This window comes from Thamnophis sirtalis, unplaced genomic scaffold (assembly GCF_051295495.1).
Source record: "Thamnophis sirtalis isolate CommonGarterSnake01/CBP01778 unplaced genomic scaffold, rThaSir2_p1.2 scaffold_2, whole genome shotgun sequence".
In the NCBI taxonomy this organism is placed as follows: domain Eukaryota; kingdom Metazoa; phylum Chordata; class Lepidosauria; order Squamata; family Natricidae; genus Thamnophis; species Thamnophis sirtalis.
In genome coordinates, this window is record NW_028261382.1 from 70,424,280 (window position 1) to 70,445,693 (window position 21,414).

At 56.3% G+C, this 21,414-nt stretch overlaps 1 protein-coding gene across 7 annotated transcripts; it reads right to left on the reverse strand.

Moving 5' to 3' along the window:
* Positions 1-319: 319 nt before the first annotated feature.
* DMTN (dematin actin binding protein) lies at positions 320-17,935 on the reverse strand. Of its 7 annotated transcripts, none has more exons than XR_015695551.1 (16): positions 17,317-17,447; positions 8,345-8,407; positions 7,221-7,295; positions 6,262-6,417; positions 5,926-5,970; positions 5,582-5,693; positions 5,152-5,208; positions 4,915-5,070; positions 4,166-4,272; positions 3,967-4,072; positions 2,864-2,928; positions 2,436-2,484; positions 2,106-2,335; positions 1,911-1,991; positions 1,600-1,795; positions 320-1,173 (listed from the first exon to the last, which is right to left on the reverse strand). XR_015695551.1 is itself a non-coding variant. In XM_087706005.1 (16 exons), the coding sequence occupies exons 2-15, from the start codon at positions 8,360-8,362 to the stop codon at positions 1,682-1,684; spliced, it is 1,371 nt and encodes a 456-aa protein (XP_087562131.1). In that variant the 5' UTR covers positions 8,363-8,407; positions 17,317-17,447; the 3' UTR covers positions 320-1,173; positions 1,658-1,681. The 7 variants fall into 7 exon arrangements, 6 of the variants coding, with proteins under 6 accessions (XP_087562131.1, XP_087562130.1, XP_087562128.1 ...); XM_087706005.1 differs by having other exon boundaries at positions 1,658-1,795; XM_087706004.1 differs by lacking the exon at positions 17,317-17,447 and adding an exon at positions 17,636-17,935 and having other exon boundaries at positions 320-1,795.
* Between the last annotated feature and the right edge of the window lie 3,479 nt (positions 17,936-21,414).

A 21,414-nucleotide genomic window follows, 5' to 3' on the forward strand; every position in this document is an offset into this window, starting at 1 on the left:
GCCAGGTCGGCTCAAGAGGGAGCGCCAGAGCAGAGCTGCTGACGGTGGGAAGGGTTCCTGCATTGACTTGCGGGAAATGCAATCTCAGAAACAGCCGAATTAGCTGGAAGGCATGAGAAGAGAGTTCTCCAACTGTTTCGGCTTTGCGACCGGTGGAGGGGCGCAGCCTTGGCCACCCCTTCCAAAACCTGCTTCTGAACAGCCCGAGGCCCAGAGATGGGCCGGGGATTGGGGACCCATCTTTTAGAATCCTATCCCCCAAGTGAATGGAGCCACCTACCAACCTGGCTTCCAAGGAAACACCAGCCCGAAACAAAGCTTTTTGAATGAAGCTGCTTCACGTTTAATTAAAAAGGGGGAAACGGTCACAGAGTTTAACATCAGCAAAAGTAGGTGGGTGGGACTGAACTACAGTCAGAGGCCCATATTGAAGAACATTCACATCAGTAGCGCTCTACATTTGCACGGAGTGGAGTGACGGGCCGGGGTGGGGGGAGTGGGTGAGCTGAGTTCCAGTCTCTGCAGGCAGTTCCCAGCAACCCATGGCACAGCTGCTTTGTTCCCAGGCAGCCAGATTTCAGATGGGACCCTTGGGATTCACCATTTCGGGGGAGTTGAAATGCGAGAGAAGCTGCCGCTTCCTTCACGCCCGTCCTAAAGTGCCAGGTCCCTCAAGAGGCCACCAGGCGGCGGCCTCCCTTCTGCTGAGCATGGCATCCTGTGGAGGGCGCTTGCCAGGATGGGTGGAGATGCCCCCGCCAGTCTCAGTCCCTCAGAACTCCTATTTGCAAGTGAACTTTGGGCAGGTCGCTTCTCTTGCCTGATTTTTCTATGGGGTTTTCCTTTTCACGGGTGAGCTGGAGATTCCACACCCACCCCAAGGCCTGCAGTGTGGAGGACGACTTCGGCCTTGTGTCTGTCAGCATAATTGGAACAAAGAGGCGCCTCCTGATCCCCCATCACTGCTCTCCCTGCAGCCAGCAGCAATCGGGGCGGTTCTCCTCCAGGTGCCCCTGCCACCAGGCTCTTGCTGCTCAGAGCAGCCGTTCCGTCCGTGTCCATCTCTACTCAACTGAATGCCTGCTTGCGGGCGATGGAGGCAACGGGGTCTCTGCACACTCTCGGCTCAGCTGTGAGGGAAGGTTCAGCCGCAGACCAGTCGCTCTGGAATGACTAAACGTGCACAAAGAAGGCCTAACGGTCCAGGGGGGCAAGCCTGGGCAATCAAAGGTCCCAACTGCCAGGGGGGAGAACGAAGGCAGCTGGGGGGAGGGACTGGCCCTTTCGAGGTGCCTCTGTTTTGAGGTGCCTGCTCCACAAAGCTTGCTGAAGAGGCGGCAAGGCCATTTGGCCATGGGGACAACCAAGGCCCCAACGCCATCACTCCTGCTGGATGGCGGCTGAGGAGGGGCCTCTCGGGTGCCAGGGAAGCAAAGGAGCGTCCCCCCCTTCCCCACCCAACTGCTCCAGTTCTGGCTCATGCTCAGAGAGGGGCGGGGGGCGGCTCCACACTCCCGGGCGGCTCCTTCTCCCCTGCCCGCCTGGGGCCGACCGGCTTCCTCATAGCTGGGATGGGGGGAGGGGAGTGTTCCTTGGCACCTGCTGAAGAGGCGCCCTAAAGCCTCTGTGATGCAGGACACACGCGGCACTTGCTCACGTTGGGCAGGCGGCTGCGAGGGGCTCAGAAGAGACAGGCCTTCCTCTTCAGCTCGTTCCGCTTCCACAGGGCCAGGCGGGAGAACTCCTCCGGGGGCATTTCAAAGACCCTTTGGAAGTCCTCGGGCGACAGGTGCCGCTGGGGAGGGGGGGAAGGAGGAGGCTGCTTTGAGGGACTCTGCTGCACCCAGCCCATGGCTAAGCCAGCTCTGCCCGCCTGGGCAGAGAGTCGCAGGAGGGGGAGGGCACCATACCTCAAGCCGCGTCCGGTCCACTCCTGGGGGCAGTTTGACTCGCCCTCGGTTGGTCACCAGCAGCATCTCATACGGATAAATCTTTGGCGAGGGAGAAGCAAATGGCCAGCTGGTTATCAGGCCTGTGGAGAAAGGAAGGCCTGGCTTTGCGGCCTCCCTGCAGCCCCCTCCCCAAGGGGCCCCCCTCTCTCTCACCTTTTGCTCCAGCATGCTGGGGAGGGAGCTGCCTCTGTCCATACGGCTTTTCTGGCCATTCTGCAGGGGAAGAGGAGGCACAGAGCTGAAGGTAGGGCTTCCCATCCCTCCCACGGGATCGAAGGCTGCGGCCCCTGCCTCTTCTTCAGGCCTGCCCCTCCCAGGTCTGGGGCTGCTGGGGTGGGGACAGGCATCTGTGCGGCCTGCCTCTGCGCTGCTCACCTGCAGACCTGCAAGAGAGAAGGGAGAATGAGCATGGCCAGGGACGGGACGGAGGCAGAAAGGCTCGGGGGGTGAGGGGTGTCTGCAAGGGGCAGGAGCTTCTCTTACCTGGACCAACTTTTTCACTGCTGCCGGTTCCAAACTCGGTCGACTGCAACTGGGGAAAGAGAGGAGTGGAGCACATCATCCACCGGTCAAGGAGGCTTCTCTCCCCTCCTGCCAGACTGACTATGGACAAGGCCAGGCAGGAGCATGCTGCTCTCCATGCAGAGCTGGAGCCCACCACCCAGGGCAGACATGGCAGGACGGGCACCCCATGGGCACACTCAGCGCAAAGTTGGCTGAAGGAATTGGGGCCGGATGGAGGGCTGAAGAGAGGTGGGGCAGGGAAGTGGGAAAGGGGTGGGAGCCCCTGCCCAGAACACATCCTCTTCTCTTCTGGATTCCTTACCCACCTACCCCTTGCCTCCCCATTTCACTTCCTGCCCTTCTTCCTTGCTGGCTTGCCTTCCAAGTGCCCAGCGGTCTCCCCTTACCCTGGCAAGCGTGTGTCTCCCAGAGGCATGAGGGGCTGCTGATTTTGAGCTTCCTCCGTGCGAAGCTGGAAGAGAAGCAGCGGTCAGGATTGGTCCATACTCCGGAGGACGGACTGCTCAGTGGGTGGAGCAAGAGCAGCCGAGGAGATCCAGCCAATAGGGGGGAGACAAGCAGCCGATGGACCCTGCCCCCCCATCCACTAGCTGGGGCCATGGAGGCTTCCAAGCCTCACAAGCCGCTGCTTGGTTTACTGAAGGAAAAGGAAAGGCCCAAAGGCTTCTGGGGCTCATTTCTCAACCACGGAAGGAAGGCCTGGATTGGGATGAAAGGTTCTGAGAAGCCCAAATTGCCCAGCATTCCCAGCCTCTTTTGGGAATGGAAGGAATCACAGTTCTAGCCATTTTCCCATTGTCCGGCCCTGAAGGCCAGTTCCTTCTCTCAGGGCGAAGAACGAGGGATGCCCACAGGTGGTTGGGGCAGTGGCAGCCACTGCCCTCTAAAACCTGGGGTGCCCTTAATGGGGATCTGCCAACGTTAATGCCAAAGGCAGCCTCTCCCTCTGGAACAGCTGCCCCCTGGCCATCTTTGGTCCAAGGAAGAGACCACCTTTGCGCTCAGGGGGTCATTGCAAGGCCGTGTCCTGCAGCTGCAGGAAAAGGAAAAGCCAGCCGAGACCATCCTAATGGAAGGAGCACTCCGCAATCAGAAGCCCTTGTGCTGCACTGGTCACCCTGCAGTTGAGGAGGATGAGCATTTCCTGAAGAGAGCAGCCAGACCAAGGGCCACCTAGTACCCCCAGGCCACCTTATGCTGGGATGGGATTGTTCTGTAGGGACTCCAAGGCAGGACCAGAAAGACTGGCCTTTAATGGCCAGGAAGCCAATTGGCCTGGCCATCAGGATGAATGTCCCCATTGAGGGAGCCCAGGGCAATCCTTCTTTAAACAGATCTTGGAGAGGCGTCTCATCTGTTGGTGCAGATTCCTGCTCTCTCGGGGTGGATCAGATCCCTCCAAAGTCCCTTACATTGCATGCCCGGGTTCTATGCACACAGTGCCCCCTCCCCATGCTTCTTAGCAGCAAGGGGGGAGGGCATCACTCACAGGCGTGGAAGGGAGTTCGGTCTGGAAGAGAGCGGGTCTTCCTGCGGATTGGCAGAGATTTCTCCATCTCCTCCTTCAGGATGAGTCTGCCCAGATTGGAGGCCACCTACAGTGATGAGAAGGAAGAGGGCTGGAGGGAGCCCCCAACTGCCCCCTCTCGCCCCCTCCACTCACCCCCCTCCATGGTGCTTCCCACTACCTTGCTCAGCTCTTGTTCCTGCAGCTCCCGGAGATTTTGCATTTCTTCTGTGTCCTCATCCACCTCCTCCCCTCTCTTGGACGCCTTTTGCCTCCGCCACTCAGTCTCTGGGAGGGTGCAAGCAGGAGTCATCAACTGTGGTGTGTATGTGTGTGTGTGTGTGTCTGCCTACAGAAGGCCTGGAAAGCAAACGCTTTGGTCTTGCAATACTTGAATGTTACCAAATGAGCAGATCCTGCAAGAGGGGTCTTAAAGTTCTCCACATTTCAAAGGGGTCTGGAACTGGAGCCTTTGTGCTTCCTTGAGCAGCCCTGGGGGGCTCCAGCACCCCTTCAGGGTTTGAGGCGGCCCATCAGACTCAGCCGTGGGGAAGGCATGGATCCTCCCGCTTGGGCAGGGGGGATCGGACCTCCTGTCCTGTGCAGGAGAGGCAGAGTGGTCCCTGAACCCAGGGGAGGGGCTCCCTGAGAGAGGAAGCTCTGGGTCCCCAGAGGACCTGGGCCCCCACCAGACAGCCTCCTCTGCTCCTCTGCCTCTTGGATCCCCCTGCTCTTCCTCTGCCTCAGCCAAAGAAAGCTAACAATGGAGCTTCCTCTTTTCCTATGCACCAACACTGACAAGTGACTCTCTCCTACGGGAATGGCCCCGAGGGAAGAGAGTGGAGGGAAACCTTCCCTGGAGCCCGAGCTGCTGCCGGTTGCTCAGAGCAGCAGATCTGCAGTCAGGACTGCCTGGGAAAGGGCACCTACCGACAACCGCCAGGGAGGGCGGGCAGGGCCAGTAGTCCGTCTCAATCTTGGCAGGCTGGCTGGGATCGGGCGGCTGAGCAGCGGGGAATTTGGAGGATTCAATGATCAGGCCCTCAATCAGCCTTTTGGTCTCGGGAGTCGGAGCCAGCGCAGCCTCTGGAAGAGATCAAGGATCATGAGTCCCAGATAATGCTACCCTGCCCCCCACCCCCATCCCGTCGCAGGAGCAGCTCCTACCCCTCTGCTTGTAGATGGGCGGCTTCTTGTAGATGTTCATCTCTGCCGTGTTGGTGTCTGGGGAAGGAAGAGAAATGGATAATTACCTCCACGCAAAGGGATGCCCAGGTCCACCCCTTCCCTCTTCCCTGGGCCTCCCCCTCCCTCCCTCCCTTTGCAGAGTAATCCCACTTTCTTTGGGGGGGGAACTGCATCCTGTTGACCCGAGGCTGGAATACAACCAGCAGCCTCCGATGCATGATAGGGCCCTGCAAACCCCAGAGGTGGAGAACCCAAAGGCTGGGCTTGGGCTCAGCAGGGCCCTTGTGCACCAATGTTTATGGAAAGGAATCCCTGAGCCCCTCTGCAGCTCCAGGGGAGGAAAGGCTCAGAAAGATGCCCTGGCAGTCGGGAAGAGAGGGGTTCTCACTGGCCTCGAGGAAGCCCATACCAGGATGATGGAAGTGCTGGAGGAGTCCAGAGTGGTTTCTGCTGCCGGCCCGGCGCCCAGAGGCCTTGCCAACGCTCCCTGGAGATTTGGCCTCTGCCCACTCGTGGCTGACCTGCAAGCAGAGAGCGCATGGATGGAGGGGCACCAAGGAGAAGGCCCCACTGCCTCCTCGGCCCTCTCCCCAGGGCTTCCTAGCCCCTCCTCCCGAGGGCGGCTCCTTCCTTCGCGGCTTCCTGGCCAAGGGACAGCCAGTCCACCCCCTGAGCAGATCTAGTCTCAGCCCCCACCTCCAAAAGGGCCATCGATTCCCTGCCCGTTCAACCGCCCATCGGAGGAGCACTTACTTCTGGCGATGGGGGAGGAGAGAGAGACGTGGGCGAGAGTGAAGGCTGCAAGAAGAACAGCCGGGAGAGGGGGATGTTACTCGACCTACTGTTACTCCGCCTAACAGCCCTCAGGATTGCACTGCTCTGACCATTGAGGGAAATGCCCTTGTAAGCTAGGAAGCGGTGTGATAGCTCGGCCGTCCTCCATTCCCCCAATAGGATGGACAGCTACATCTGACAGGGGCCTGGTGGGCGAGGACCTCAGCCCCAAAACCTCCGGGGGGGGGCATCCCTGAGGGCATCCGACGTCTGGCCTGCCTTGAAGGAGGCTTCCCTTTGCCGTGCCGGTCTCACCTCTCGGCTGCTTGGCCGTTCCACGTGGTCAAGGAGGGAGTAGGTGAAGTGGGGCTCGTAGATCATCAGGTCAGGGCGCTCAATGTCCAGGATGGCCTTGTCCCTGGGGATGGCTGCCAAGTCCTTATAGCCCAGGACCTCATCATCCATCTTGGCCTGGTGAGAGGAGAGGAGGGGGGTCTTTGATCGATGAAGGGGGCAGAGAGGGGGAAGAGCCAGATGCCTCCACATGGCCCCCCTGGGCTTCCAAGCCTAGACTGGGCTCCTCTCCCAGGGGAGCTGCCCACCTTCTCTTGGGACAGGGAGCACAAGCCAGTGCCAAGGTTGTGCAGCACCTCCCTAATGTGGGCTCCACCCAGCCCAGTTTTGTACCCATATGAGGCTGTGATACAACGAGAGCCGGTTTGGTCAAGTGCTTAAGGTGGAGCAGGGAAAGCTGCGGTCGAGACCTACCGCAGGCACAAAGCCAGCCCTGCAAGGGGGTTTGTGCTTGCCCTCTCTCAAGGGGGCCCCACCCTTCACAACGACCCCCACATTTCCTCCTTGAGAGGCAGCTGTGTCTGTGAGATGCTGAAGCACCTCAGCCTCACTGGGTTCCTAGGCGTCAACTCCACACACCCCGATCCTAGTGCTGAAGAGCCCCACCTCAAATATGGGGGCTCTGGTTTCCTTTCTCCAAAGGTCCCTGCTGGCTCCCCCAGGCTCTCCTGCCCTTCCCTCAGAGCCCCTGAGGCTGAGAGGCAGACAGGGTCACCCCCTCTTCTGCACCAGCCTGGATTGCCCCCTCCTCTTCCTGGCCCAGGGCCAAGGAACTTTTGCCTCCAAGAGCAGCTCCCCTCCCTCGTTTTCTCTGCTCCCCCACGGGGCACTTTCCTTTGGCCCTCTTCCTCCTGCTTTTCAGCCAGCCGTGATTTGCTGAGAGCCGGGCAAGTGGAGGCCAGGGGTCCGCAGGCTCTCACCGTGATGCTGGAGGTAGATCCGGGGGCCCCTGATCCCCGAGCCGAGAGGACGATGCTCCTCGGGGACTTCAGCGGCTGCAAGGGAAAAACAGGTGGCTAATCAGGGAGCCTGAAAGAGGCCTCTGGCTGCTTTGGCTCTTCGTGGGGCAGGCAGCCTCTCCAAGCGCTCCCAGGCCTCAGAGCGGTCAGCTTGCCATGGCCACTTGTTGCCCCCAACAATCCGGCTCCTCCTTTGACCGACCTCAGGGGGACAGGAGGCTGAATGACCCTGGAGTGTGTCAGAATTGAACTCCTGTCAGTTGGCAGAGTTAGCAGGCAATATGGCCTCCCAACCACTGGGCCCCCAGAGAACCTCCCTGCCGTGAGAATGCTGAGGCTGGGGCAGGACTTTGCAGGAGAAACGTTAAGATGCGGCCACGCAGGCTCTGCTGCTCCAACTTTTGTTTTATAAACGGGAAAGGTGCCTCTTCTGCTCATCTGGAATGACCGAGGGGGGCCAGGGGCACCTGGAGAGAGCTGTTGGGGCGGAGGAAGCAGCCACGTGGCTCCCCTTCCCCTTCTCTGTGCTCCCCCAACAACAGGAAGGACCCAGTGCCCTCCTGCTTCCCCCCTTGGGGGCTCTTTGGCAACGGTGGCCGGGAGTCCCCACAGCAGCCACAACAGGGTCTTTTTTGCAGGGACCCCTCCTCCTTCTGCTGCTGCCAGCCACTGATTGACCTCCAGCCTCCCTTTCTTTCCTTTGGAGTCTGAGGTGTGGGGAAGAAGGCAATCTTGCAACAGCCGCTTGCTGCTGCTTCCTGTTGGGCCCCTTTGCTAGGAGTAACTTATGTGCAGGCAGGAGCAGCCTTCAAGGGGAAGGTCTGCAGCTGAGGGTTGAAATCAAGGCTCCTTGGAGCTCTGTGAGCCGCTTTCCTCTCAGACGTCTCATGACCCACCAAGGACCCACCATCAGTGGGAAAAGGGAGGGGGGTTTGCTCACCAACGCCCCTAACAGCACGAAGGATGTTGCCTCCTTTGACATGAAACATTTGCAAAAAAACCACCAAGCTCAGAGAGCCCGAAAGGACCTTCAGGAAGGAATCCTGGCCTCTGCTTTCCAAACAAGCCCCCACCCCAGAAGTTACCTTCTGCAACTTTTCCATCCAGCCTCCACTGTAGGCAGCCTCGGCTGGCTCACTCAGCAAGTCCTGAGAGGGAAGAGAGGAGACAGGCGGTTAGCAGAGGGCTCTGTGTGTGTGTGTGTGTCTGTGCGTGCGTGTTTACAGATATGCTGGCAGATTGCAGCCCCCGGAAAGGACCTTCAACCTGGGCAGGGCTGGGGCTGAAATCCCAGGGAGGGGAAAGTGTTTTCCCACTCGTGTGATGGAAGAGCAGCACCTTCACAAGAAGCCCCCATGTGGGGAGGGGAAAAAACCCACTCCAGATTCAGAACCAGAGCCCCCCACCTCCTCTCTGGTTCCACTCCCTTGCTTGGAATCTCAAGCTACAAGCTCTCTGCCTTTGATCCTTTCCTTGCAGAGCCAGATCACAACAAGGAAGGAAGCAAGATGGAAGGAAGTTTTGCCCAGGACGCTTGAAGGGTCCAGCAGGGTTCCCCTCTGCACACACTCCCTCAGTTGCTGGTAATTCTCTCCCAATGTGACCCAGGAGGACCCCCGGGACATCCGTCTTCAGCCAGTGAAATATTCTGGCATACAGCATGAGCCTGAATTCTGGAGGCTGTGTGAATGCACACCAAGGGGAAAGGCATCCCCAGAGGTGCCTGGGCTCTGCTCAGGGCCCAATTCCCACTGACCCTCCCCTGAGGGCAACCCTTCAGCCAGGCCCAGCAGGGAGACCTGCAACCCCTCCTGGAGACTTGTGTATGAGGGAGCTGATTGATGGCTGTGGAGGGGGGCAAGAGGGGCAGGGGGGGGGCTTCCCAGTTTTAACAAGGAAAGAGAACTGCTGGGGGTGGGGTGGGGAGCCAGGAGAGCCTGTTGCCTATCTTGAAGGGCAGAGATTCCTTTTTTTGGGGGGGAGAAAAGGGGAGGGACAAATTAAGTCACCCTGGGATGTTTCCCATGGCTGTGTTGACAACTTGGCACATGGGCAGGAAGCCCAGTTCTGAGGGGCTGCCTTCTGCTCTCGCCCCATCCCCACCCATCCCCCAGCAGGCGCCTCGCTAGCCCTGTCCTTTGATGGACTGGGCTGCTTGGCTCCAAAGGGTTAAGGGACCTTTGCGGGAAATGGCGCCTGCCAGGGAGGCTCCAGAGGCAGCCCTGGCAACGGAGCAGCTGCGGCTCCTGCAAAGGGATGGCACTGCGGCAGCCCCCAGGAGAAGGAGGAGGAGGAGGAGGAGGAGGAGGAAGCTCCCGACTTTCCCTCCTGCCACTCCAAGGGGGAGCGAGGAATGGAAGCTGCCCTGCTCAGGACTTCTGGCTTTGCCTTAGCAGCTCTTGGTCTCCAAATCTGGTTGCTTTCCCCCCAAGTGGAAGCCCTCCTCTTCCTCCTCCTCCCTGGGTGCACCTGCCTGATGCCGGTTTGTTGACTGGAGCAGAGCCCTGGGGTTGGGATGGGCGTTGAGCAGGAAAAAACTGTAAAACTGCTGCTGCTGCTCCTTCGCTCGCTCCATTTCTCACTCTGGAATCTGTTTTGCATCCACAAGCAGGTGCCACTCCGGAAGGAGACAAGCTCCAGTGGAGCCCAAATTTCAGGCAGGCAGCCTTGCTAAGCCCCCCCCAAAACACAGTCCAGAGGGACCAGAGGGAGCATCCAGGGGTCCTGGCTCTTTAAAGTAGCCCCCAAGCCTTCTTCCAACCCTCCCCAATTTCACCCTAGGCAGAAACTCAGGTGGTTTTGATCTGTGACAGCAAGCAGCCTTCTTTCGCCTGTCCCCTCTCATAAGAATTCAGCATCCAAAGTAGACATTTGTGGGCTGAATAACCTGCCCATTTTCTGGATTTCATCTCGTGCATCAGGATTGGGCCCCTCTCCGTACTTCCCAAGGCTGAATAATTAAACTGGGAAGAAAGCCCCCCCTTCCTCCCCCTCTCCAAAGCCTCGTGGGAAGCAAAGAAAACTGCTGGGAATGGAAAGGCCCTCAGAGGCAGCCTATGGCTGAGCACTTGTAGGAGCAAAGGCAGGAGGAGGACCAAGAGACCCGGACGCTGGGGTTGGGGTAAGAATATGGGTCTGACTTTTGGGGTGCAGCCAAAGCCCAGCCAGAACAGATGGGGACACGGCTCCTCCCTACCCCCATCAAAGCCTGCTCTATGTGCAGCAGGGAACACTAAGAGCGCCAGATAAGGCTGCATTCTCTGGCTGGGCACTCGGCAGCCCTGAGCTCACATTTTCCACAGCGCAGATGGGGGCGGGCTGCTGGCCTGCGGAGAGGAGCCCCCTTTGTCCTCCAAAGGGGCTTGGGCGGCCGCTGCTGCTTCATAGGGAAGCTCTGGAGAGGCAGCCCCAGCGAGGTCCTTCCCAGGGGCAACAGGTGGCCATCTAGACTTCCCTTCTTCCACACTGCAGCCCCTGGACCAGCAGATGTTGCAGCTACAAAATTCTCTTTGCTGAGTCAGTGTGAAACCCCCCCCCCTCTTGGGGAGATTGAGTTAACCAAGTTAACAATCTTTAGTGGATTGGCTTGTTTCCTTTGGTGGTCTTATTTTTATGAGCCACCCAAGGTCATCTGGAGACAGGAAGCTTTAGAAATATGTTTAATTACATAAATACAATACTTTAAAGCTAGGAATGTGTTTGCCCTTTTGTAGAAGGCAGTGATCCACATAAATTAGGTTTTGTGGGATTAATCAGGCGGGGCAGACCACACACATCCTCATGGCTGCAGGAGGTGTTTTTTTTAAGGGTGCATCAAGCCAAGAGAGCTGCTTCTGCCGGAAAATGGCAGGCTGGGGTGGGGACACTAATTTTGGCCCCTGGAGTTAAGACTCTACCTGAAGCTGAAACAAAAAGTCTAAGCAAACCATGTTTGAGTGTCCTTCCTGTGTTGGTGCCTCCTTTTGCAAGGGAAGGCCCTTAATCTTGAACGTAGGAGTGTCTGGAGGGAAAAGAAACAAGGAGGCAATGCTGAAGCCCAACAGTCTTCCAAGCAGGCTGCCCGGGGCTCCAGGGGAGCCAACGCAGGGGAACCTAGGTCATCTCAGAGTCCCCTGGAAGCACCCCATGGGTGTGCCAGTGGCTGGAGGAGAGGAGGGCTTGGCATTCTGCCAGGAGGGTAGGCCCTTGTCTCACTATTCACCCTGCATTTGCAACCCAAAGACCATCAGGCTTTGCCTGGCTTCCAATGTTTTATGGTTGGGTGAAGTAGGGGCTGCCTGAGCCCAACCTCTCAGGCACCCGATTCCCAGGAGGTCTCCCCTCGCTTGAAGGGGCCCTTGGAGAGAGACCAATTCTGGAATGGGGTGGGGGGAGGGCACTTTCTTCTTGCCCTACTGGGCTTAGCTCAAGGCTTAGCAGATCAAGCCCCCTTTGGACTCATAATCCAAGAACCTTAAAACCAGGGCCATCTTTTCAGGTTGATGCCCAGTGCTTATTTCTGTGGCTTTGTCAATGGGCTGCAGTGGATTGAATGTCTCTGCTGCCAACGTCCTGCAGAGTCCCGGAGGCTTGTACAAAAATCCAATGTGGCTATGCCCTTCCCCCCTCTCACATGGACATTGGCCAAGACTGACGCGGGGCTGGTAAGAGACCCCGAAGGCGACAGCAGCAACTCCCCGAGGAAGCTCCGGAGGCCACTGGAGAGCCCACCCAAGAGCCCCCTCGAGCTCTCGGCCCGGCGCGCGGCGGACCAGCCTTGCCCGCTTCCAGCGACTTCTCCGCGGAAAAAGCTCCCCGGGGGCCGAACCGGCAGCCCGGGGGGAAGCGCTGCGCCCGCTCCTTCCCCGGGCGGTTATCGGCAGCGCGCAGCGGGGCCACGCCCGTATTAGGAGTCGGCAGCGGCCCCTCCGGCCGGCCCGCCTGGAGAGCGCAGATAAGGGAGCCCCGGTGCTCGCAGGGCCGGCCTCCCAAGAGCCCCGACGGGACGGGGAGAGAGAAGCGTGCTCGGGTTTCCCGGCGGCCGAATCGCGCAGTCCCGGAGCCCGGTCGCTCGCTGGGCGCGGAAGAAGCGGGGCCGCCTCCCACCAGCCGCCGGACGAAGCTGCGTGGGGCGGGAAGTGGCAGTCATGCGTGGCCCGGCTGCCTCTCCCTGCCCAGGTGGGGTTACGGAGGGGGAGACGAAGCCAGCAGAGGAAAAAAGGCGCTGGACGCCGCCTTTCCCGGGCTCCCTTCCTTCCTTCCTTCCTTCCTTCCTTCCTTCCTTCCTTCCTTCCTTCCTTCCTTCCTTCCTTCCTTCCTTCCTTCCTTCCTTCGCGTCCCAACCTTATCTTGAAAACAGGCTGCTCCTATTTTTATTCTAAGCATGATGATTTTTCTGTACCAGGATGGGGGTTACCCAGCCTGCCACTTCCACAGCCGTCCCAGAAAGCCCCAAAATTTGCGCCCAGCACCCCAAAGCTGCATGGAAGATCAGAGCAAGCCTCTGTCCATAAACCAACCCCCCTCCTTCCCCTTCCCCTCCTCTTTTGCCCCAGTGGAAACATCCTCTCTTCCTGGCCCAGCCATGTGTCTCTCTCTCTCCCCCCTCCGGGAAACGTTCACAAGAGGCAGCACAAAGCAACAAGGAATCCCAACCAGAGACCGACTGCAGAGGCTTTGCTTGGGCTGGGAACCAGCTGCTTCCTCCAGTCTTGTCTGCGCCTTCCTGTGGGAAGATTGTCCAGCCCTCCAGTTGGGAAGACCAAAGACTGGACACAGTTGAAGTGTCCATCCCTCTTCCCTTGTTAAAGATTTATACCAACATCTGTAGTGGTGCAGCTATTGCTGGGACAAAACAACTATGACGTGGACAGGAATTTCTCACTTCAATTACAAATAGAGAAACCATCTATGTAAAAATAAGGGGCATGGATTTCTGATTGCATCAGAGAAAGGGGGTTCTAGAGCACCTGCTCACCATTCAGGAGGGGGAGGAGAAGATCCAGCCAGCCCAGCCCCCTTGCCTCTAGCCACTGGCCAAGGCCGGGCCAAAGAGCTCTTCCAAAGGCAGCTTTGAAAGTGAGGGCTTCCAGGCGAGGAAAGACACAAGCCAAATGGACATTGGTCATATGTAGAATGAATTCAGGATGACCAACGTCCACAATCCAGAGCCATCATCCTGGTGAAAAGATTGTACCAATGCATTCTGTTTGAAAAGGCTGCCTTTGTGCACTGATTGCAGCTTAAGTCCACAAGGTGGATTCCTTAATGGCCCAGCAGCCGTTGCCTCCTCTCCTTTTCTTCAGCCACCAGAGTCTGTGGGAGCCTCTGCAGTTCCTCCTGGAAGCTGCCATGCAGGCAGACAAGGAAGAGCAGCCACAATTGGGAAGGAAGCTATCACCTGTCTGTCGCCCTTTGGAGACAGAGGGCAAGTGAGGCCAAAACATTCCCCCAACGAGACAGGCATAAATAGCCCAGTCAGCCGTCTCCTCACTGGGCTGTAGGTGTCAGACATTTTCATTTCAGATGGTTCATCCTTGCTGAGAAGACCTTTGTGAAGCCCAAACCCAAGAAGAAATTCACTGGCCAGTTCTGGACTTCATTTTAATTCCACCTTGGTTACTACAGTGCTTTTCTTCTCTCTAGTTGTGCCTCAAGCTGCATTCCTTAGATTGGCATTAAGTTGCACAACTTTAAACATAGGGATAATGTCCAGAAGAGGCCATTCCAGGCCTCCGAGAAGAAACCAGGGATCTGTTTCCAGTGATATAAGGTTCCATGGTCCACCGCAGATGGCACAACCGCTCGTAGTCCTGGGATGGCTCTCTCCGAGCGTGGCATAAATGTAGGGGTCCAGGGAGAAGCGGTGTCTCCTTTGCTGGCTCCCTTGTCATCACTGAAGAATATCATGTCTGTGGCTGAATCTGGAAGCAGCAGCGCCTGGGGCTCTGTGACTCCAGGGAGCCGTTGCTGCTGGGCAACAGAGCAGCCCACCGTCCAGCCACTGCCAAAGGGGGAAGGTGGAGAGGCACGAGTGGCCTTCTGGGCACCAGGATTAGATGGTAGAGAAACGGAGCAGGCAAGACTCTGGGGCTCCTGCATCCCTGAGACAATGGGAGTGGGAAGGAAGCAGCTTTCTTTTCCTTGGTGGTCTTCCGTGCACAGCCAGCCCCCCCCCCGCCCCCCCGGTTGGGTCTGTGTGCAATCTGAAGAGGGCGGATGACTATGGTGTGGAATATTTTCTTCAGATGTGAGGCCCCAGAAGCACGGGGGGGGGGGGGATTTGGGGAGGCCCCACATCCTGCAATTCATGGGAATCTCTCTTTACTTGACTCCACACAACCTTTGTGGCTCTTGGAGCTTCCATCTCCCCTGGAATTATCTGAAGCTTTCTAGATAAATGAAAACTCCAAGCCTTTCACCTTTTCTCTACCATCAGCATATTTTGTCTGGGTAAGCAGACATCTGGTGATTTATTACCAGTTCATTCTAAACGGTTTTAGAGTTTAGATGTGGCACTTACTTGCCCAGGGAATGGGGAAAAAATCTCTCTCCAATTGGTGTTTAGGAGGTGAGACTTTGTTCCTCCTGACTTAAAGGATGTTCTAATGGCAGCAATTCCATCCAGGCTTCTGTTACAATTGGAAGATTTTTGCTTGGGTCCAAGAGATGATAGGGATAGGCCTGCTCTTCTCTAGGCCTGCCATCCTGGTGGCTTCTAGATTGTACGGTTACCGAGAATCGGAAGTCTAGAAGCTTGTATGCTCTAATCATTTGGCATTGATGGACGATGACAGTTTCTTTTCTTCTGTTGTCTCCCAAATCTTCCCTCTCGGTGGAACTACTTATTCCCCCTAAACTTCCAGAGCTGATAAATGGCAAAAGTGGCAGAGGTGATAAGGACTGTCCTCCTTCAGCAGGAATCTTTCTTTCTTGATCCAGACAAGGGGCTGCAGGGAAGGATCCCCATTGGGGGGCTCTGGGCTTGGCTCCAGGACTCAGCACACCATGTAGCTGCTTCCAGATAAGCCACAAAGTGTGCAGTGGTGACAAGTCATTTTGGCAGAAACTTCACCAGAGAAACACCCATTTCCGAAGGCTCTGTAGCAGTTCAGTCTGTAGATTTTGCTGCAACTGGCTTTGTTTTCTCCTGGAGGCATTTTCCCCTGACATTCCACTGCAGCCTTTCATTCTGTAACATAAATGTACTTATTCTGCGTCTTTCATTCAGGTCTAGCACAAGGCAAAGTGAGTTCGGCATTTCTTTAAGAGTTTTGAAGAGAGCTACACAGGTAACTCTCACATGTGCAATCCACCATTTAAGAAGCTGTCACCAAGGCAGATAGTCTTCATCCCGTATTGGATTTTCATTTAACCCAACACGTTTTCATTTCCCATCAAGATGGTTTTCCATTTATTTCTGTCTAGCTGTTTTCAAATTATCTGACCTATTTTTGTTTCCTCTAAAAAAATCTAATGTATATCTCTTCTGTCTCTCCATCCGTCCTTAATATAAATGCAGGAGCCCCAGGACTGACACCCCCGTCCAGTTTCATTGATCAGCATTTTGGGGCAGAACTCTTAATGTCCAGCAGCTTAGAATTCAGTCGCTGAGCCCAGGTTGTGTCATTAAATGCTTTGCTTGAAACGTCTACAACCACAATCTATTTCCACTTCCAGGCCACACATGTGATTACCTATTTATTTCCCCCCTTACAGATTTTCAGTCCATCCAAGAGAAAAGCAGAAGGCAAGAGGGAAACTATTGGATTCGGCCACAGAACTGATGGGGTGACCGGCAAGCTGGGCCCCATTCCCTCATTCCCCCACCAGAGAGAGAGAGAGACGCCGGGGCAGAATCCTGGAAGGCGGCGCCCCTCCTGCCTGCTGCGAGTCGCCCAAAGAGGGCAGCAGGCAAGTGGGAGGGAGGGGAGAGCCGGCCCTCCTCGAAGGCCGCCTCGCCTCAAAGGCCCTGGTGGGGGCCTGGTAACGGGCAGCCGAGCCGAAGCATCACCGCGGAATGTCCGCACTCAGAGCCGGGGAGCGCTCCCCGCGGCAGGGCCGACAGGAGCCCCAGGGACCCGGAGCCCAGCAGCCGGAGCCCGGGAGCGTCGGGAGCCGGAGCCGAGCGGGCAGCGGGGCAGGCGGCTCCCCGCTGCAAGACACAGGCCCATGCCCGCTTCGGCCGCCGCCACTTCACCTTCGGCATGAAGCGCGCCCGAGGGCCGGGCCGAGCCCGCTGCTCCCCCGCGCCGGTTGCGGCTCCGGCCGAGGCTTTTCAGCAGAAGGAGGAGGGGCGGCCCGGGCTCCCCCAGCGCCCCTCGCCCCACCTTCCCCGGCACTCGGCCTCCTCCGCCCAGGGAGAAGCCCCCGAGCTGCCTCTGCGCAGTTTCCGCAGGGAGCCCGTCGGGAAAGCCGGCCCCGAGCGCGGCTGTCCGGACCCGCCATTAGCCCCGGCTGCTCCCCCGGGAGAGGCCAGGCCGGCAGGTGCAGCGGCGTCGCTTCCCTCCCTCCAGAGCCGCCCGCCCGCCCCCCATCCTGCCCATGGCCGACTTACCGGCGGGCGCTGGAGCGCGCCGAGCACAGCGGGGACGGAGGCGGCGGGCAGCGGGCGAAAGGCGCGCCCCGCCGAGCCGCTCCCTCTACCCGCCCCCTGCGGCTCCGCGCCTGGGCTGCCTGGCTGGGCGGAGGGGAGACGAGCTGCGCCGTGACGAAGCAGCGCTGGGCGCGCCGGGCGAGGCAGAGGGCCGGGCAGCGGGCTCTCTCCGGCCGCAGCCCCTGCGCCCCCGCCCAGCATCCCGAAGGGCCGCCCGCCCATCGGCCGCAGAGCCCCGCAGAAGCCCCCGGAACCTCCCCGCACCTTCCAAGCCCTCCTGCCGGGCCAGCCCCGCTGCCCTACCGCAGCCCCTTGCCCCCTGCCCACCTCCCCTTCCCTCCCCTCCCTCCCCCGCGGGCCCAGCGCCCCGGCTGCCCCGGACCTCCAGCGAAGTGGCGCCGGTGTCCGCAGACCCTCGGAGGGAGCTGTCCGCGCTCCAAGCCCCCCCCCCGGTGCCCGCCGCCCCCTCGCCTCCGGGCCTACCTTCCCAGGAGCCGCGGGCCTCGGCCGGGAAAACCCTTCCGCCCCGCCGCCAGCATCCCTTCCCTGCCGCCGCCGCCGCTGCGCCCGTCACCTCCGCGGCTGAGGAGATGCCGCCTCCGCCCCTCCGTCTCCCACGGCAACCTGTGCCGGAGCGCCCCCCCCGCCTCCTCTTCCTCGGCGGCCTCTCATTGGCGGCGGGCTGAGAAGCGGGCGGGGGCGCTCAGGGCCCCCAATGGACGCGCGCCTCCCCCCTCCGCGCCGCTCCCGGCCGGCCGCCGCCCAGAAAAGCTCCGCCGCTCTCGCGCCCGCCTCGGCCCACCTGCCTGCGGCGCGGCTAGCGGTCCCTGCGGGCATCCGGCGCTCTGCCCAGGGAGGCTCCCCCGGCCCGGGAGCCTGGCGAGGTCTGGGCGTTGGCCGCTTTTCGGGGCGCGAGGGCGGCGGAGACGGGAACGCGCAGCGGCCGGGCGGTCGCCCCTGCCGCGGATGGCCCTTTTCCTCCCGCGCCCGCCGCAGCCGCCGCGCTTCTGGCTCCCCCGCCGTCGACGCAGGGAGCGAAGGGCCGGAGAGCGGAGGCTGCGCTAGGGTGGCCTGGCTTGTCCGAGCTCCCTGGGGCTTCCCCGCCAAACTCGCGCCTTCAGAAGGTCCCCTCCACCAGGGACGTCGAAGACAGGAAACGGCTGGCGCAAGATCGGAGCGGCATCCAGGCAAAGCGCCCGAAAGCAGGACGGGAAGCAAAGCCCGGAGAGAAGCAGCCAAGAACTCAGGAGGACTTTCCTGCGGTGGGAACCCTGAAGGCTGGAAGGGCTTCTCTCCCGAAATGGGCCTTTCTCTATCCCTGGAGGCTCTCAAGAAGAGATAAGGCAGCCCTTTGGCCAGGAGGGCCCGGGGGCTCCTGCTTGTGCGGAGGGCTGGACCAGAAAACCCCCAGCTCCCACGCAACTCTCTTACTCGGTTCTCAAATCAGATAGTGAGGGGGGACTTGAACTGCCCTGATATCACCTGTTAGGCAAAGTTTGCTTCTAGTTGGAGATCCAGGCGAGCCCAGCTGACAGCTTTGTGATCCAAAGGTTGGAGAAGGGAACTAGAGGATCAGATATACTGGACCCAATTCTTACTAACAGAGAAGAAGCCATAGGAGGAGTTGAAGTTATTGAACTTTGGGGGAGAGGGACCATGTCATCCTGGAATTGAACATAATACAGCCGCGGGCAATAGAACAAAATCAAAACAATGTCTTAGACTTTAAGAGAGCTGATTTCAATACATTTATAGTGCTTGGGTAGGATTCCGTGGACCTTAAAGGGGAAAAAACCCCTCAAAAGCTTGGGAAAGAGAAATGAGATTATAAAGAACAGTAACACTGAAAAAGAAAAATAAGAGATGCAGGAAGATACCAGCATCGTTGCATGAAGAGCTTTCTAATAACCTGAAAGATAAAAAAGAGAAGTATAAAAGTTATGGCCGAATATCAGTATGTAGCCCAAACCTGCAGCAAAGATGAAGATTGGACTGTTTTCCACCCTTTTGAATAAAGGCAAAGAATGAATTGAACAGTTTTTCTTTCTCCCTGCTGTCCATCTTCTCCTTGCCATCTTTCATTAGTGGATTGATAGTTTCCTTGACTTTTTTATTTTTTAATGTTGAAAGAAACATTTTAAAATTATTTTTGAAGTCTTATCCCATTCTGAGCCTTAGTTTTCCTGATCATTTTTGCAGGTTGAAGTTATATGCTGGTATTCCACCTCTTTCCATTTTTTTATACTTGTCCTTTTTATCTTTCAATTTATCAGAAAGATTTTTGTGCAATCATGCTGGTTTCTTCTTGCATTTGTTGTATTTATTTTTCAATGGTATTGTGCTGGACTGGGCTTCTGTGATATTTTTCGGAGTTTCCCATGCTTTTTGAGTTGTTTTCTCCTTTAGGATTTTAATCTGGAATCTTTCCTAGGCTCCCTTTGAGTTTGTTAAAATCAGCTCTTTTAAAGTTTAAGACACTGTAGTTTGATTGTGTTCTATTGCTTGCATTTGCATTATAGTAAATTCCAATATGATGTGATCACACTTGCCCAAAGTTCCTGCAATTTTAACCCCTTCCTTTATTTCATCTCTTATTAGTAAGAATTGTTCCCTCTACCTTTTGGATGACAAAGTTGTCAGCTAGGCTCATAAGGAACCTGTTTGATCTTCCACTAGATGCAGAGTTTATCTCCCTGTTGAGGTCAGGGTACTTAAAGTTCTCCATTACTTCAGTGGTGTTTCCTGCACACTTCAGTTCACTGATTTAGCAAAATGTTCCTCTATTCCTTCTGCTCATTTCAGTTTGCTTGTAGTACATACTTATGACAATGTCATTCTTTCTTCCATATACATTAACCCAAATGTATTCAAGGAGACGACAATGAAGGCATCTTTGACAGGTGGTAATGCAACTACTCTATCTTACAACAGAGAGACACACACACCCCCATTGGTGAACAACTCTTAATGTTAAGACACTTTTCATTGGTGAACAACTAATGTTGTTGCATTGGTGAACAACTCTTAATGTTAAGACACTTTTCATTGGTGAACAACTCTTAATGTTGTTGCATTGGTGAACAACTCTTAATGTTAAGACACTTTTCCTGAAGGATAATGTAACAAAATATACTATACTGTAATAAAGTTATTTCTTGCCCTGGCTTCTGGTACAATAATTCTGCCCCATCTTCCATATGGCAACCCTTCAGATTCTTGAAGATAGCTGTCTTGTGATCCTCTTAAGGATAAATATATCCAAGTTCCCCAATCATTTTTCATTCCAGTTGGTCCGTGTCCCTTCAATATGTAGTGTCCAGTGCTGGACACATATTCTATATGTGGAGGGACATGCACAGGGAGAACAATAATTTCCTTTGATCATGCCTTTATTGTCAATGCACTTTTATTTTTTCTTTTGCAGCTGATTCATTCTGAGTCTGTGATCATAATCTGCTATTGCCCTCCTTAAGCACAAAACCCCCTGGGTGACTTTGGCAACTCACCTTCTCTCAGCCCTAGGAAGGAGGCAGTGGCAGCCCACTTCTGAAATCTTGGCAAGGAAACTGCTGGGATGAGTCCAGGCATATCCTGGGTGATCATTCTCTGCATGTAAAGTCACACCTTCGGTTTATCCTTCTCAAATGGAGGGTTTATCTATGTTCTGGTTGAAATTCTGCCCATTGCTCCAGCTTGTTAATATCCTTCTAAATCATGACCTTACCTTCTCTAAGGTATTTGCTATTTTCCTCATATTTACATTGAAACTTTGTTCATTTTTATTTTTAAACAAATTATTTAACACTATATATGGAGTAGTGATCCAGCTTGACAGAGTTGTTGATGCTATTTGGGCAGGATGGGTCAGTCAGTTCTGTAGTCATCTGATATCACCCAGCCTGGTCCATCTTCTGCCATCCTCTATAGCAGGACTGTGGTAGGACTATGTCCACTGCATTTCTTCACCCCAGAGGTTTTTTCATTTCGTTTTCTAAAAGGTTACTGAAGATGCCTTGTTCTGAGGACCCAGATTGTTGGGGGCAATATGCTGACTCTCTGTAAACCGCTTAGAGAGGCCTGAAAGGCCTATGAAGCGGTATATAAGTCTACTGCTACTACTGCTATTTCTGACAGACCTCAAGTGGCTCTAGAAGGTCAAGTCAGTGCATTAGATGATTAGGAGCTGGAAAGGCTAAAACATATGAAGAGCTATAATCAGAATAGAGCTGGAAGGGACCTTGGAGCTCTTCTAGTCCAGCCCACTGCTCAAGTAGGAAAACCTATGCCATTTCAGACATGTGACTGCCTAGACTCTTCTTAAAAACATCCAGTACTGGAGTGCCCACGATTTCTGAACGCAAGCAGTTCCACTGGTTATTTGTCCTCAGCGTTAGGAAGTTTCTCCTTAATTCCAGGTTGCTTCTTTCCTTGATTAATTTCCATCCATTGCTTCTTGTCCTGCCCTCTGGTGCTTTGGAAAATAGGTTCACCCCCTCTTCTTTGTGGCAACCACTCAAATACTGGAATGCTGCTACCATGTCCCCACTAGACCTTCTTTTCTCTGGCCAAACCCAAAACCTG

Bases quoted from the DNA above. Each gene is read 5' to 3' on its own strand.
- DMTN (XM_087706004.1), bottom strand. The intron at 5,209-5,581 runs GTATGGGCTTCC...TTCCTTCCCCAG, and splicing joins CCAGCACTTCCATCATCCTG to ACACCAACACGGCAGAGATG. The intron at 4,073-4,165 runs GTAGTGGGAAGC...TCATCACTGTAG, and splicing joins AGGAACAAGAGCTGAGCAAG to GTGGCCTCCAATCTGGGCAG.